Here is an 18033-nt window from a genome sequence, read left to right on the forward strand (position 1 = left end):
GCGCAGGAAAGTTGGAGCCCAAGCAGCACGGCGTCCAGCTCCCGAGCCCCAACCTTCAGGTGACCCCGCGCGGTGGCGGTGGCGGCGGCGACGACCAGAGCCCGCAGCAGCGCCGAGCGCCTCCGGGAGGAGAGGAGGCGAGCTGGGCCCCTCGCCACTGCCAGCCGGGCTGCCACAGCGATCCGGGGCTGGGCGGGAGCCGGGGGAGAGAGCCGGGCCGCGGCGGCTACCTCCGCCCGCCGAGATCGGGCGAGCCGGGCCGGGGGCGCGCGCCGCCGCCCCTCCCCGCCGCCTTGAACGCTGGAGGTGTGCGTGGCTGCGGCTGCGGCGGCGGCGGCGGGAGCCGCGAGTCGGGGCCGCCCGGGCTGCGCTTCGCCGGGGCAGCGGCGGCGGCGGCGGCGGCGGCTGCGCCCGTGGCTCAGGATGCGGCCGGGAGGCGCGCTGCTCGCCCTGCTCGCCAGCCTCCTCCTGCTGCTGCTGCTGCGCCTGCTCTGGTGCTCGACCGACGCGCCCGCCCGCCCCAGGTAACCCACCGCCGCGCGCCTCGTGGGGGCCCCGGCCGACCCCTCCCCTCGTTCCTCTCGGGCGCGCGGACTTTCGGCCGCTGTGAGGACGAGCCGACGGGCAGCGGCGGCCTGAGGGTGGGGTGGGATGGTGGCGTCCGCGAGGCGGGCTGGGTGAGTGGCGGGTATCGGAGGGGCGACGCTAGCCGCGGCCGGGCACCGGCTGGGGCGCCGGGGGACCGGTCAGGGCGGTGAGGGAGCTGCGGCGCCGGACCTGCCGTCGGGTTCCCCGTCGGTCACCCGGGCTCTCCTCGCGGGTCCGCGCTTTCCCTTTCTTCCCGCCCCGAGCCTCTTCGCAAACTCCGGGGTTTGGGAGCTGCGCCGGGAGCCAGGGCGCGCGCGAGGAAGTCCCGGCCGCTGGGCTGCGAGCGAGAGGCCGAGCCTGCCAGCCAACTGCTCCCCAACTTAGTTTGCTTCCCGGCTGTGCAGGTTCTTGGTGGAGGAAAGCAGGGAGGCCATCCACGGCACCCGCGCCGCGCCGAGGACGCCCGGGAGCCCGCCGACCCGGCCCCCGCGCACCACGAACAGGTACCCGCGGCGCCGGGCGGCCGGAGGGAGGGGGCTCCGCGGCCGCGGCTCGGGGATGGGGCGCGGCTGCACCGCGGGGCTCGCTTCGAGGTGTCTGGTTGGGACCACACGATTGAGTGGATTTGAGAGAGAGAGAGAGGATATGTGTGCCTACGCGCGCGTGTAACTCTCACACTCCCTCAGCCTTCCCCTGTAAAGCCTGTCCCTCGATGTGGATGTTCTTCGAACCAACGGAGATACGAAAGCAGCTGCACTTTGAAAAAAATAGGTGCTGAGTTCCCCTCGCGATAATGGTGTGCTGAAAACCTCGAGGAGCAGCTCTGCCTGTCTCTCGAGAGGTTTGGTTGGTTTGCTTTATGTCTTTATGCTTTCAAGTGCACCGGTGTAAGATTCACGTTTGGGAGCGTGGAATTCTGTGCTCAGTGTTGAGAATGTTTTTGTCCTTGCTGAATGGAGACAATTTTTTTCTTTGTTACTCCTAGGAGTATTTATCCATGTGCAATAATTATTTGGGTTTTATCTTTTCTTTTTAACCTGTCGTAAAAAAATCCATTCTTAGTGCAGAAAGTTAGATGACATGAGAAATGGATTTAAAAATATTCACTCGGAGTCCCACCACCCAGAGATCATATTAAGGTTTTGGTTTATATTCTTCCAGGAGTTTTTCCCATGTACATGTATTTATGAAATATACTTAAGATTGTACATTGTATTTTGTTCTGCCTTTTTTCCCTAAAAATCAGACATAAGTGTTATTACAATGTTTTTTTGCAAAACATTGCTTTTAATTGTTGCATAATTCATCGTATGAATGCACCATAATCTATATAACTTTTATTTTTGGACACTTAGATTGTTTCCTGTTTTGTTTTGTTTGCTATTAATAATTCTGTGAAGTACATCCTTGTATGTAAATCTTTATCTGCATTTTCAGTTCTCTGAGGTGGATTGATAGAAGTTGAATGATTAGATCAAAGAGTATGTACATTTTAGGTACTCAATACATTTGGCCAGTTGCTTCCTGGATGGGTTGAACCATTTTACATTTTCACCAGCAGGATCTACTGCTTTGAGCCTCAGCCTTGCTACTATTTTTGCTTCCTTTAATAAATTTATTTATTTTATTTATTTATTTTTTGCTGCATTGGGTCTTCGTTGCTGCACGCAGGCTTTCTCTAGTTGCGGTGAGCAGGGGCTACTCTTCGTTGCAGTGCGCAGGCTTCTCATCGCGTGGCTTCTCCCGTTGCAGAGCACGGGCTCTAGGTGCACTGGCTTCAGTAGTTGTGGCTCACGGGCTCTAGAGCGCAGGCTCAGTAGTTGTGGCGCACGGGCTTAGTTGCTCTGCGGCATGTGGGATCTTCCCGGACCAGGGCACGAACCCGTGTCCCCTGCATTGACAGGTGGATTCTTAACCACTGCACCACCAGGGAAGTCCCTGTTTTTCCCATTTTGTATACTGTCTCTTTTCCTCTATGTCTTGTAAATCCCTTTTCCCCTGTGTATCTTTCTGTGTATTCTTGGATCTTGGACCATCTTAATTTTCTGACTGCGTGGCTTAAGGCTCTGGTGTAGTTCCTGCATGACCATCAGAAGGGTTTGGGGGATCCCAGAAGGAATCTTGAAGTGCAGCACGACATTGCCTTCTGCAGCCTCCTACTGGAATCTCACAGCGTATCAGGGGCACTGAGAGATCCTTGGGTAACAAAGCTTTAGAGAAAAATATTAGCCTGTACTTTTACTTTATGCAGGGTTGTGTATTATAGGTAGTAGTTTTCCAGTGAATTGGGGAGCATTGCATCTTTTTCCAAGTCCTGGTACTGTTATACATTCTGGTGTTGTCCCTAGGGAAGACTTAGAAAGAATGTACTAATTAAATTATCTGGTCATAGGCCTTTTTGGAGGTAATTTTTGGATGAATTTTTCAGCTTCTTTTGGCGTACTTCTTTCTGCTTGGCATACTTCTTGAGCTAATACAGGTAATTCATATTTTTTTCGGAATGTGGTCCATTTTATTAAGGTTTTTAATTTTGTACCATTCTGTTGTATTTTTCAAAACTTGTCTTTTGATCTACTTTATATCCCCTTTATCATTTATGATGGATGATTTACGTGGCAGGGGTGCAAATTTTAATCCCTACTACTACTCGGTTGTGTAGAGAAATTATAATTTTGATTTTTCTGTAGCTGGTCTGATCTTCTTCCAAGAGCCCCAGCTGTAGGTAGAAGGTATAAGTAATAGTATAATCATAATACTAAAAGCAATAAGGATAGACAGCATTTACTGAATGCTTATTGTGGACACTGATCTAAGTCCTTTACATTTATTAACTCGCTTAATCTTCAAAAAATACTAAGAGAAACTCTTAAGATCCTCACTTTATAGGTGAGGAAACAGGCACAGGCCGATGGAGTCAACTGCCCAAAGTCACAGAGTTGACAAACTGTGGACCCAGGAGTCAGACCCAGGCCATGTGGATCCAGAATCCCATACTCTTAATCTCCCTGCTGTGTAGTCTTTCACAGGTGCTGGGCAATATGGAGCGTGTGTGTGTGTGTGTGTGTGTGTGTGTGTGTGTGTGTGTGTCCAGGTTAAAGCTTAGTCAGATGTGCCAACTTAAGCAACTCTTTCTGGTATGTTTACTCTCTCTGGGAGCAAATGCTCACTCTTTCAGATTGTTTCCACCATCTTTTCTGACTTTCAGATGATACCCAGATCTAAGGGGGAGAGGGGCTGAGGTGCGGTGGTAGAGTTAAGAGGTGGCGTTCATGATCCTGGTGTCCTTTGACCCTCTACCCTCCAAGGGGATGTCGTCCATTTCCCATCTGCTGGATGGGTACCCTGATGATAGCCAGTGATGAAAGCTGCAGTCTGTGGCTCAGTCTTCTCCCTCAGGCCTTCCACCTGCTGGTACTCTCCACTGTATTGGTCTCACCTGAGCTCCCATTAATGCTACATTTCAGGGATCCGGTGAAGATTCTCTTCTGGTTCCATCCTGAGTTGTCCTCTGCTACCTCACCCAGCTCTAGCTGGCTAGTTCTAGCCAGTCTGCCCACTATTTTTGGGCCCTATCTAAAGATACACGAACCAAGGCTGGTTCAGGAAACTTAAGTATCAGGACCTCCCTCTGTTTGCCCCACAAAGTGGATGCGACCCTGTGTTAAGTTAGTTTCGCAGTGGAAGACTGCCCAAGAAGTGATCCAGAGTCCTAATTGGGGGAGGAGACAAAGCCCCATCTACCCTTGTTGTTACCCTCACCTTTCTCCAAGCCAAAGCTCTCTCTTTCCTTTCTTTTTTTTTTTTTTTGCGGTACGTGGGCCTCTCATTGTTGTGGCCTCTCCCGTTGCGAAGCACAGGCTCCAGACGCGCAGGCTCAGCGGCCATGGCTCACGGGCCCAGCCGCTCCGCGGCATGTGGGATCTTCCCAGACCGGGACATGAACCCGTGTCCCCTGCATCGGCAGGCGGACTCTCAACCACTGCGCCACTAGGGAAGCCCTCTCTCTTTCCTTTCTTTCTTCTCTTTCCATCTTTGCTCTAGGCTGGAAATGTGCAGGCTTCCCCTGCATCATAGTTTCTTTTTTATTGTCCTGACTCAAACCTGAGCCTTAAGGGTACATTGTGGGGACTGGGAGTAAAAAAAAAAATTGGGAAAGCTCCAGGAGCTGAGTCTTGCAGGTAAGGTAGTTAATGTGCTAAAGAGGCATAATGGGAGGAATTTAGAGAATCTTTTCTTGGGGCTGTAGCACATCCTATTCCGCTTGTCCAAAGCTGAATATTACCTTATTCTTTCTCTTTGCATTCTTTTAGGAAAAAGTCTTTATCTCTTTATACTCCTCCAAAGAATGCTTCAAAATAACTAGGGAAAAGTCATGTCAAAGTCAGAAAGACAAAAGAGAAAAATATACTAACAATTCTCAAAATATGACCCCATCACAATGGATTGTTTCTCTTTCTAGTAAACTTTGTCAATCTGCATCATTGGTTTGTTTGTTTTTCAAACAAACAGCTCTTGGATTTATTTCTCACTTCTGATGTATTTCCGTGTTCTATTTCCTTTATGTGTTGCTTTTGTTTTTTTTGAGGGGGGTTGTTTGGTTTTTTTTTTCTTTGTGTTTTTTTAATCTTAAAATATCATTCCTTTTTTTCCAACTTAATGTTTTGAAGTGAATGCTTCATTTATCGATTTTTCCCTTTTTCTTTGTAACAACAATATTTACTACTATGCATTTTCCTTTGAATGCAGCTTTGCACCTGTTCTGTAAATTTGGATACATAATGTTTTGGTTTTTAAAAATATATTCTAAATTATTTATAATTACATTAGAACATTTTAATTTTACGTCCATAGTTCTTTAGGAAAGTAGTCTCTCCCACCCCCAGAGTAGCAGTTTTAACTTCCTTCACGAACTTTTCCTTTGCATTCACAGCTTGTCTGTTTGGTGCAAGAGGCCTAGCTTTCAGCCTGTCTTTTAGGAGACTACTTTTAAATTTCCAAGTGGTTGGAATTTTTTTTTCTTAAGTATTAATTTAATATGTGTTCTTAAATAATATTAATTTCATTTTTGATTATAAAAGACACCAAATAAAATCCTGCCATAATGTTATAAGTGAGCTCCCAAATATTCAGTCATTAGACATGAGAGATTGGATTATTGTGACATTAATGACATGGCCAGAGCAAGTGCGTGTAACTATCTGGCTTGGAATTCCAGGGTCCCTCCATGGGAATTATCTAGGTCTAGGTTATGGTTTGCCATCTTTTAGTGGCAGTGTCCATTTTGGCTTTAATATCCACAGTGATGATTCAGGATCCTGTGGCTGGCTGGGACTTTCTGGATAGAAGCCACTGTTCTTTGAATGTCCTGCTGAGTTGGTGCCTCTTTCACTGGCCCGTCTGGGAGGACTGGACTACAAGTCCACCAGAGTTGTGGGAACCCTACTTCCACTTCTCTGCTTTCCTAGAGAGGTTTGCCTGCTATTTCCATTAATGACCTTTCTTTCCATTCCCTGTGACCCTTTCTCCCTGCAGCAGAACTTGATTTGTCCCTCTTGAGAACTGGGGTTCAGTAAAGGGCAGACATCAAAAGTCAGTCATGTTATATCCAACTCATATTATTGTAGGGAGTATTACTGCAGAGATTTTATTGTATGTTTTTAGATGAACACACCGAAAAGGAAAACCACCTGTCATTTCAATGTCGAAAAAAATGCTAGTATTCATATTTTCAGTAGTTTTATATGCACATATCTAGTAATTTTGCTATGCATATTTTGGTATGGATTAGTAACGTTTTTTTTTTTTAACAACATCTGAGCTTTTCTTCATGTCATTAGTATTCTTCTGCAACATAATTTTTAGAGCATGGTGTTTGAACGTATGCACGTACTGTAATTTATTCTTCCCTTTGGTCACTTCAGTTGTTTATTATTTTTGATTTTGATGTGTACTCTAATATGAACAAATTTATAGCCTTACACACAATTTTAATTATTCAGATAAATTCCTAGAAGTGGAGGGGCTTGATCAAAGAATATGTGAAAATGTGAAAATGTTGCTATGACTTGTCCAACAACAATAGTTGTTCCAATTTATTCTTTTGTAGGCAGTATATGAGAGTGACCATTGTCTCAAATTCTTGCTAGTTCTGTGCATTAGAGTTTCTTTTCACTTTTTAAAATTTCATACTCAAGAATAGTATTTCACTGTTGTCTTAATATGTATTTATTTGTTTACCATTGTGTTTAGTTTTTAAGATGTTTGTTGACTATTTACATCTTCTTTTAAATATTTTATTACTTAAAAATTTTTAAAATTGAAGTATAGTTGATTTATAAAGTTGTGCCAATCTCTGCTGTTCAGCAAAGTGACTCAGTTTTACACATACAGATATTCTTTTTTTAATATCTTTTCCATTATGGTTTATCCCACTAGATTGGATATATTGATAGTTCCCTGTGCTATACAGTAGGACCCTGTTGTTTATCCGTTCTAAATGTAATAGTTTGCATCTAGCAACCCCAAATTCCCAGCTCATCCCTCTCCCCACCCCCACCCACGGCAACCACAAGTCTGTTCTTTATGTCTATGATTCTGTTTCTGTTTCGTAGATAGGTTCATTTGTGCCATATTTTAAATTCCACATATAAGTGATATCATATGGTATTTATCTTTCTCTTTCTGATTTACTTCATTTAGTATGAGAATCTCTAGCTGCATCCATGTTGCTGCAAATGGCATTATTTTGTTCTTTTTTATGGCTGAGTAGTATTCCATTGTATATATGTACTGCATCTTCTTTATCCATTCATCTGTTGATGGACATTTAGGTTGCTTCTGTGTCTTAGCTATTATGAATAGTGCTGCCATGAACATAGGGGTGCATGTATCTTTTTGAATTATAATTTTGTCTGGGTATATGCCCAGGAGTGGGATTGCTGGATCATATGGTAAATCTATTTTTAGTTTTCTGAAGAACATATTGTTCTCCATAGTGGCTGCACCAACTTACTTACATTCCCACCAACAGTGTAGGAGGGTTCCCTTTTCTCCACACCCTCTTCATCTTCTTCTTTTTTTAAATTGGCTCTTCATAGCCTTGTCTATTTTACTATAAAGATATTCTAGTTACTTGTTGATTTACAAGAGGTTTATAAGCGTCAAAAGTATCAAACTTTTATTTATCATGCATTTAAATTGGCTTTCTAATATAGTTAACATTTAATTATGCCTGTGGTTATTTAATCTGTAGAAGTTTTCAACTTTTCTATATTCAAGTCACTTATATCTACTTTTTATTGTCAATTCTGCTTTTGAATTGATTAATTTATTGATAATTTATTGATATATTTAGTACCCTGAGATAAGTGGACATCTCTCATTTAAAAATATTTAAATCTTTCCTCCTTCTAGAACTTCTTTTAGCACATTGCAAAAGGGGTGGGCTTTTTATTAAGTTACTATTATTCTATTATATACTTTCTCCTTTGAAAATTACTGTTTTTTAAATTTGAATTAAACGATTGCTTACAAATCTAAAAATACCATTTAGATTCTCTTTTCAGTGTTTGACATTTGTCTCTAAATGATCCTCTCCTCATTTCTTTAGTTCTTTGTTTCCATTCCTTTCTTGGTCAGTTGGCATGTCTTCTTTCTTCTAATAGTTTTAGCTTTGGAATGTGGATAGTAGTGTTTCCATGAGTAGTGAATTATTGCATCACAACGCCACTTTTTAAAAATTTTCATCTTAAAACTTTTGTAAGATATTCCTCTATTTTCTGGCTGTTAGGACTCTGAGAGAGAAATAAAGGTGATATTATTTCTTCAAAAGTAACCTATTTGATTGTTTTACTGGATCCTGTCAGGATTTTTTCTTAAGCTGAAAATTTAAAAAATCCACAGTGCTGTGTCTTTACAGCTACCTCTTTTGATTAATTTTGTCTATAAGCATTTTTAACCCACTGACCAGGTTATTTTTAAATGTAAAAAATTATGTAGTATACCTTTGATTATTCGATGTGTTCCACAGAGTCTGCTTTTATTTTGAGAAGACAGTCTTCACTTTCTATATTCCGTCACTATACCTCTTACCCACCATCCCGGTCCCGTGTAAACAACTTCACTTCTCTTTCTAAGTCTGCTTTTCTCTTTGTCCTTTTCCTCTGCTCTCTGGTATGGCTTCTCAAATGTGTCCTCTACATTCCTGAATTATTTTTCTCTTCGGGTCAATTCTGTTTTGCCCTGTCTAAAACAGTATATCTATTACATTTTTAGATGTTACAACTTTTCCCTTCTTTCAGCCTGCTTCTTATCAGCTCAGTTTATATCTTAGAAAGCATCTAAGTCACATTTTAAACCCCACCTTCCATTTCTTCATATTTTCTTGTATATTCTTGAGAACGTGAAGCAAATGCTTTCTAAAGGTTTCTTCTGTTTCTTACAGTAAATGTTTTTCTGAAGTATGATTTTTCTCTGCATCTTAAGAATAATGTTCTATCTCTAAGTTAGAGAATCTTTTAATAAGTTTTATAACTTGGGAGGCTTTTTTTACTTATGTTAATTTATTTATTGCATGCATTAGAACTGATGAGGTAGGTATTATTCTTATTCCTATTTTTTTTTACTGAACTATAGTTGATTTATAGTATTGTGTTAGTTTCAGGTATATAGTAAAGTGATTCAGATATATATATATATATATATATATATATATATATCTTTTAAGATTCTCTTCCATCATAGGTTATTACAAGGTATTGAATATAGTTCCCTGTGTTATACATTAAATCCTTGTTGCTTATCTATTTTATATACAGCGGTGTGTATCTGTTAATGCCATACTCCTAATTTATCCTTCCTGGGGGGCCTGTTTTTTAATTTATATATCCCCAAATGAGGAGTCCTTTCTCTGGCCTTGTGCTCATCAGAAAGAATGCCTTTGAACCCCTAGTGGCTCCCACCAAGGGCTGAAAGATCCCCCTCCTTAGAGCGTCCACCAGATGAGAGGCTGAGCCATTTAGCCCTTAAACAAATGTCTGATTTTTTAAAAATTTGAATTGAAAAACAAATCTGGCAAAATACAGGTAACATAAATTTTACTTATTTGACTTTTTACATACTAGACCTTAAAGCTATCTCTTGCTACCCTGTCTTGACCTCATGACTGTCAGAAAGTGTGTATATTCCTGAGGGATCCTAATCAGCCTGGATTTCTGCGGCTGCCAGGGATGGTGGGGGACATATGTCACCGGAAATCCAGAAAGGGCTGGGCTCCTGGGGCTCTCCCCATATCTACCACCCCCTTCACATCCCAGGGTGTGTGAGATGGCTGATTCCCTTTCTTTCGCCTTCCATTCCCTCAGTGCTGCTTTATAAATGATATGATATGGTATGGAAATGACATGATATGGTAATGAAACAGTATAGTATGATGTGATATAGTGTGGAATGATGTGATATGGTATGGTATGATATGGTATGGTATAATACGGTAATGATATGATATGGTATGGTAATGACATAATATATGGTGTAGTATGCTGTGCTGTGCTATGCTATGATGGTGGTATCATCTCAAGAGGCTGTAGAAAGACAGCAGTGCGTAAGCACTGGTACAGCAGCAGCCAGACCAGCTCCTAATGCCTCCGGAAGCAGGTCCTTCCTGTGTGGGAGCAGCCACCTGATTTTCTGGTTGGGGCAGGCTCTCCACGCTCAGGTCAATAAAGATAGGCAGTGGGAGGAAGATCAAAACCTCTCTAATTTTTTTTCTCCCTAGACCTGCTCTGTTTCAGGGGTGAAGATTTATATCAGCTGCTGGTAATTTCTCCATGTGATGCCCTCTTGCTAATAACATTTCCTCTCCCAACCTGACACATTTCTAAAGCAGCTATCTGTTGCCATCAGAATGTGTGGTTGTCATTTTGTGTCGACGTGTGGACTTCCGTAAGAACGCAAATAGTCTGAAGAGGGAGAATCAGGCCTCGTTGCCTCTCTCCTGTCACACTGGGATCCTAACTGTGAGCTTCAGAAAATTCAAGATGAGCGTGAACTAGAGGTTGTAAAAAAAAAAGGCTGTAGAGCTACACATAACTCTGGAACAGCTGCTATTCACCCTTTTACCCCTTTCCTCTGCACCCCGCCCTCCAAGTACATGAAGGCTATTAAATGTTACTTTTGAGAATTGGTATCTTTACTTCTTTGCTTTTAGAAGTAATGGTACTCTGTGTGTCCTGATTTTGAAAATTCAGTATGTTTTAAAGGTGCTTGGAGTCTGGTTGCTGGGTTCATTTGAAATGAGGCTTTACGTCTTGCATTCTGCCTCCTTCCCTACTTCCAATCCTATGTGTTAATTGCATCTCTTCTTTTAAAGGTATACAGGGGGTTCTCCTCCATTTCTTCACTTCTGGTGTTCCCCGTTTGAAAATGGTTGTATGGTGCTTCCCAGATTGACATTTTTTCAGTCCCTTCGTTCCCTGGTGCCTGTGTCATGTCTTTGGCTGCTCTGGTCTGGTGTAAGCTGCAGGGCACAATTGTCCAGGGGGAGGCAATCCAGAGAGAGGGCTTCAGAACACAGCCTTTAGTCCCTGCCAGGCTTCTGTGGGCACGTCGACATGTGGACAGCAAAGCCAGGATGAACCTGCAAGACATGAAGAAATGTTCTGCTCTTTCCTTTGCTTTGTAGGGTAAGTGGACAGGGGATCAGGAGTTCAGGAAGAAACGGTGTGTGATTGGCCCAACTCTCACTTCAGAGATGGTTGGAGATGGAATTTAATTTTCTGTTTCATATCACTCCATTGCCTGCTTGACAGGGCCTCTCTTCACCAGGAGCCGGGGTGTTTCTTTTTATGACTTCAGAGCTGACATTAAGCAGTCAGCAGACAATACTGTTTGCACCCAGCGCAGTTCCATTGCAATGTAAATCAAGGTGGCCTTAGCGCTGTCTGGACTTGTGTATTAATTCACTGTGCCCTTCATAGACATATTCCTTGAACCAGCAGGCATTAGGATGAAACAACAGAAACAAAGCCTGACTGCCTGGGGAAGGAATAAAGTTTTTTTTTTTTTTTTTTCAGGAGTTATAGAGAAGCACAAACATTTTGAAGGATTAGGTGCTAACAGAGGAAATATTGAGAGGTGAGGCTAGGACACAGCAGAAGGGATGTGACGAGAAGAAAAGGAAATAAATATATCTCCTCCTCTGCCAGGAGACGTTACTCTTTTTAGAGCCACTAATAGAAGCTGCTCTGTGGTTTCAGGGTGCAAAGGTTCTGCGACCTCTCATTTGGGGGCCGAAAAAGAGGCTCTTTAAAGAGCAACTGATGCTTTGAGTAAACTTTAGGGAAGTGTTCTTGCATCCTGGTGTCTTGTTTCATGTCTCCTTTTGCCATTAAGAAGATGGTTACGGCTTCAGTATACTTATCTGTACTCAGTAAGAGAGTTAGCTTATCCAGGGCAGTTAAATCTATCTTGTCTGTACTTTCAGATTTAAAAAGCTTTATTTTGTTCCACGAAGTACTATGAATACATGCTGTAGATAATCAGTAATTTCTTGGGAACAGTCATATCCATGGGCATATTATTTCTAAAGATAATTTTATAGGGTATAACCTGAGCTTTTGAAATTATTGAAAAATAATTCCCATTATCTTGTTAGTTACAGTTGTTAGTTCTAAAAACACTAGAATTCTCTAACACATAATTTTTAAACTGTGGTATTCCAGAAAACTAACGTTGTAGGTTGTAAAGACCATTAATTTTGAAATTGATTAAAATCTCTCACTGGTTCCTGGAATCTTGGTTGGATTCACGTGGTACCCTCACGTGCTGTCTCGGAAGGATATACTCAATATTCCATATATTCTTTTTGAGATTATACCTCATTATTTCCTTACTCTGTGGGATAAAATGTGTGATCCAAAATTTTGTGTCTGGAGTGTATTTTTTTATAGCATATGTGCTACTTTGTTATTTCAGGGGAACATCCGTATTTTACATGTTTATATCTGTCACCATAGCTTCACTATTTGCACATTAAGCTTGTGGGCACATTTTTGTGTTTCTGATTTGGGAGTTTATCCAATACTCCTTGTTTATTTTGGGGCTGCAAAATACTCATGTTTTCCATGTCTGGGGAATTTTATTCATGAGATAGATTGAAGTTCAGTGTCTTGTCTGTTTCTTTCACCAGAGTTCTCTGGAACCCCCAGTGTGTTAGGGTTTGAGTCCTCTTGCCTTGTGTCAGTAGTGGGTACTAGGTTTTTGAAGGTACACGTTACCATGTTGCATCGCAAGAGAGCCATTTAACGAGCTTCCCTTGGTAAAATACCAATGTTAGCAAAACCCGATTTATAATTGTGTGGTTGTGTGTGATTATATCAAATAAAATTTTGTAATTGGAGGGTGGATTAAAACTGGAGGGTTGAAAACTCATATCTGCAATCATTTCTTAAAGGGAGAACATATTGATACATTAACAAAGAATTTGAATAAGTAGACGGGAACTTTTATGATACTTGTACTCTTAGGAGAAATTTTTTCTAATAAAAAATTTAGAGATTAGTGAGCATTTACCTCTGCAGTCCATTGTAGAACTGCTGCTTCTGTGGGGTTTTGAGAACTTTGAAAATTCACAGAGCATTGGAAACTTTTCATAGAAATGTAACTTTAGGTAAATAATGATTTAAAAAAATGCATGGCCAAAGCAGAGATTTAGTGTTCCTCATATTTATGCTAGACTTCTGATGGAAGATCCTTTTAAACCAAGATGCATATTCTAAGCTAGAAGGTTGCCACATAAAAATTGATTGTATAGTGTATTAAATACTCATGTATGTGAACTATGGGCTGGTTTCTTAGTAAAGCTCTAGCAATCTGAAAAAAGTGTAGATTTTACAGAATTTTGAACACTATAGGATTTCCTCCATTTTTCTCAAGAGTGGTGAGAATAAGACATGTATCACGTTTAAAAGATTGTTTTATATCATCTTTACTATAAAAACAATAAAAATCAGTAGAGGGCTGGTGTTTGGGGGTAGTTTCAAGTGTGGAACTTTCAGGGTTTTTTTTATAAATGTAATTAATTTTGTAAGTTAATTTAGAAATCTATGAATTTTATTCAGTGTAACAAATCCTTTAAAATGAAACTTATTTAAATTAATTAACAAGTTTAGAGGCAGGACTTCCAGATGGTGGAGTGAGGGTAGTGTCTACATGCCCCTGGAGCTCTACATGCAGAAAAATGAGTTTAAACTCTTACCTGACACACAAAATTAACTCGGCATGGCTCATAGCCTTAAGAGCTAAAACCATAAAGCTTCTAGAAGAAAACACAGAAAATTTTTGTGGCCTCGAATTTGGTAGAGTTCTTAGATACAACACCAGAGGTGTAATCAATAGAGGAAAAAATTGATAAATTATATTTTATCAAATTAAAAGCTTTTGTGCTTCCACATACACCGCTAAGAATATTAAAAAGATAACCCACAGGGCTTCCCTGGTGGCGCAGTGGTTGGGAGTCCGCCTGCCGATGCAAGGGACACGGGTTCGTGCCCCGGTCCGGGAGGATCCCACATGCCGCAAAGTGGCTAGGCCCGTGAGCCATGGCCGCTGAGCCTGCACGTCCGGAGCCTGTGCTCTGCAACTGGAGAGGCCACAACAGTGAGAGGCCCGCATACCACAAAAAAAAAAAAAAAAAAAAAGATAACCCACAGATTGGGAGAAAATATTTGTAAATTGTATATCCAATAAAAGATTTGTATGCAGACTATATCAAGAGCTCTCACAAGAAGACAGCTCAATTTAAAAATGGGCAGAAGGGGCTTCCCTGGTGGCGCAGTGGTTGAGAGTCCGCCTGCCGATACAGGGGACACGGGTTCGTCCCCCGGTCCGGGAAGATCCCACATGCCGCGCGGAGCGGCTGGGCCCGTGAGCCTGCGCGTCCGGAACCTGTGCTCCGCGGCGGGAGAGGCCACAGCAGTGAGAGGCCCGTGTACCACAAAAAAAAAAAAAAAAAAGGGCAGAAGATTTGAATAGATATTTCACCAAAGAAGATATACAGATGATAGAAATGGCCAATAAGCATATTAAAAACTGTTTAACATCATTAGTCATTAGGGAAATACAGATCAAAACCACAGTGAGGTCTCCACTTCACACCTTTTGTGATGGCTCTTCTAGTAGTCCCACCCTGAGTGGGGCAGCTCCCTCCTGAAGCTCATGACAGTAGCCCTCGTTATGACCCAAGAAAGGTTTATTACACAAAGTGCGATGTCCCGAGGTGGGGGAGGGGAGGATGGCTCTCCAGGAAAAATTCAGGAACAGAGAGAGAGGGAGAGAATAGGGAGTCCACAGGCGTTGTGTAGACGCCTTGTGAGTCCACAGATAATCCTAAGACCTTGAAGCAATTTACATTCGAGGAATTATTACAAGAGTGACTAAAAATCAGTATCCCTTTGGCTCCAGGAGTTGTAATTTCTCATTTTTTCTTATTATGGAAACCATGAGCTTTGCCATCCTGAGTCCTGTAACAATCCCTCATTCAAATTGCCATAATCAGTGGAGCCAGAGCTGACCTCCTATTGAAGAATGTTGGTGCTGGGAACAAAGTTAAGGTCTTTCTTTCCTCACAGAAAGATGCACACAGTGACAGGGAATGTTGAGCCTGTGTTTTACAGTTGAAAATACATAAACGTGTGTCTGTTATACCACAGAGTATGATGAGACCCACTGTTGTAGTTTAAAAGAAGGCACCAAGACATCTGTTTCCTACAAAGGGGGACCTGTAGTTAGCTAACCTTTAAAATGGTTGTATCGGGGACAGGGGAGGGCAGCGGTCTTTGGCAGACAGCTTTCTTAAGGCGTATAGAATAGTCTGTTCAGGGGGGAAGGTCCCTCACTTTCAGTAGATCCCATTTTTTTATTTGCCTTCATCTGGGCTCCAGGTTTGAGAAGGGATGGCAGAATGGGCAGGTGTTATTATGTGGGAGAGGGAATTCTCCTTGGGTTTAATAGATCTGTAGGTGAGTAGTGTTCTCTCTTATGGCTAGAATGAGGAGAAGAGGGACCCTTGTTATATTTTGGTAGAATGTCATGAGACTTAAAAGTCAGGAGTTCCAGGTAACTGTGGCAGAGGGCAAAAGAGATTTATTTGGGAGACCACTGTCCATTTTGTAATATCACGAGGGTGTCTTTGAATAGGTCATATGTCTCTTTATTAGGACTCTTTATTAGGACTGCTGCCTGTAGACACTAGGAAGAACGGAATTCCCAGTGATGCCTGTTGTAAGACTCACCTGCACTGAGTGAGTAGCGTGTACCCCAATCAGAGTGGATAATACCTGGGCACCTAAAGGGAACTAACGGAGTTTTGGTGAGACCTGCGGTAGTGGTGTCAGCGGTAGCATACTGGGAAGGACAAGCCCAAAGGAGGCCCACATAAGTACTAGTCACTGCGGGGCCGTACTGACTTATGCCCACACACGGGGGCAACAACTCAGTACAGTCAATTTGCTAATGAATGAAGGGACGTTTGCTCCTTGGTATAATCCTCATTGGCCACGATGCCAGGACAGAACAGGCCACAGAAATCGCATTGGGAGGCTAAAGTGTTGGTTACAGCCAGTGGCATTGGGATACCATGGTGTTTGATACCATGTTTAAGAATCCAAGGTCCACAATGACTGGGCCCTTAGAGCCAAGGAAATGGGAGTGCTATATGAGTTTACTGAATAAATGTGAGCAAGTTGGTCAGCTATGGCATTAAAGTGAGCCTTTTCCGTGGGACCTTTGGAATGAGCTGAGTCATGGGAGACTTTAATATAGTGTATTAAAGCAATAGTATATTCCTAGTGTGGAAGGCCCCATAGGGAACAATCCTGAATATGAAATCTAGTTTGTGCTTGTTGGTTAGACCAAACAGTGGACCCATTAGCTACCACCAAGGAGTCTGTAAAATTATGGACAATGAACATACATTTATTGAGGCACTCCTCCAGTGCCCACGTGACTGACCTTGTGGCCCATCCTTTATCTATCATGTCTTGGCAGTGGGATGGAAAGAAGTAACTCTCCTGTGGATTCACATGGGATGGAGGTGCTCTTGTCCATAAAATAAATGGATTCCCTTTCTCCTGGACACAGGGGACCTTGCAAGTGGCCTATGGGGCCAGGTGAGGGGCCATCTTTCTCGGGCAAGGAGACTCCAGAAAGCATGAGAATTAGTGTGTAGAGCTTCCACAGTAAAGAAACCACCAGATGCCACTGGTGGCATTGTTAGCTGGGTGGCTTTTGGGGTGGCCTCCATTCAGATTGACCTGATTTTCTTGTGATTGCCTAAATAGATCTTAATGAAATGAGTAGATGGGATGTTTGTTGCTTCCAGAAGCCAAATAGGCAAGTAGATGTTGGGCTTGAGAGGCTGGGAAGTAGGGTTATTGACTGGAGATGGTTTGGAGCAGCCTTCTGGGGACCAAATGATGCCCCCAAATTAAACTGAGGTGGTAGAGTCTTGGATCTTTTGGGGTGCGGTGACCCAACTGTGGTTAGTCAAAATCTGGAGCACAGTGTGAATGTCTTGTGCAATAACTTCATGAGTTTCTGGCCTCGGTAGGATATTGGCAGTCAAAGGCCATAGCTGGTGTTTGAGAACAGAGCAAACCCATGAAGGTCCTGTCTGCATACATGGTGGGGAGATATATATATTTTTTTATTTTTTATTTTTTAAATTTTATTATTATTTTTTGGCTATGCCCTGCAGCATGTAGGATCTTACTTCCCTGACTAGGGATCGAACCTGTGCCCCTTGCAGTGGAAGTGTGGAGTCTTAACCACTGGACCACCAGGCAGGTCCCCCATGGTGGGGATATTGATGTAGCCCACAGGTAACTGAGTGAGGGTATATCGGGGCACCTCATAGATAGATGCAAATTGCGACTGTGAAGCTGGAGAAATGGGGACAGAATAAACTATATTGGTGAGATCAGTAACTCCGGGGATCTACCTCACGGAGGGTATCCTACCACCCCCGCCGATGATGTTTATAAGCTCTCTTGTCTAAGGAGTCTTACCCTCAATTGTCAGGATTTGAGTTTTCACCCTGGGGCTTCTGTTTAGTGGCAGAATTAATTTGTGAATTTTCCTTTTTAGAGTTTAATAAGGTTGTGACATGTTGAAATGCTACAGCATTAAGAAAGATTCATAATCTTTGTCGATGACCTTTAAGAATGCATTAGGTTTTTGTTTTTTGTTTTTTGGGTCTTTAGGAGGTGAGAAGATAAAGCTGGTTAACATTTGAGTTTTAGCTCCTGGATGCCAAGGGCGAGTCCCTCTGTGCCCCTGAAGATCAGGACCTTTATGGCAAAATCAGGGGCAGGAACAGCTGCAGATGTACTTGGTGTTCTGAGTGTTCTAATTAACCATTTCCCGTCGGGGAATGAGCCTCAGAGGGCC

At 42.7% G+C, this 18033-nt stretch overlaps 1 protein-coding gene across 1 annotated transcript in view; it reads left to right on the forward strand.

The window, feature by feature from the left end:
* Positions 1-423: 423 nt before the first annotated feature.
* The window catches only part of ST8SIA6 (ST8 alpha-N-acetyl-neuraminide alpha-2,8-sialyltransferase 6), a gene marked incomplete at both ends in the record, with an annotated part of 125475 nt that continues 107865 nt past the window's right edge, over positions 424-18033 (forward strand). The window contains 2 exons of the mRNA XM_082617064.1: positions 424-524; positions 993-1091. Coding sequence (XP_082473190.1) covers positions 424-524; positions 993-1091 — 200 coding nt within the window. The remainder of the gene's footprint in view (positions 525-992; positions 1092-18033) is intronic.

The sequence above is a fragment of the Mesoplodon mirus genome, assembly GCF_964341445.2.
Source record: "Mesoplodon mirus genome assembly, chromosome: 4".
NCBI lineage: Eukaryota > Metazoa > Chordata > Mammalia > Artiodactyla > Ziphiidae > Mesoplodon > Mesoplodon mirus.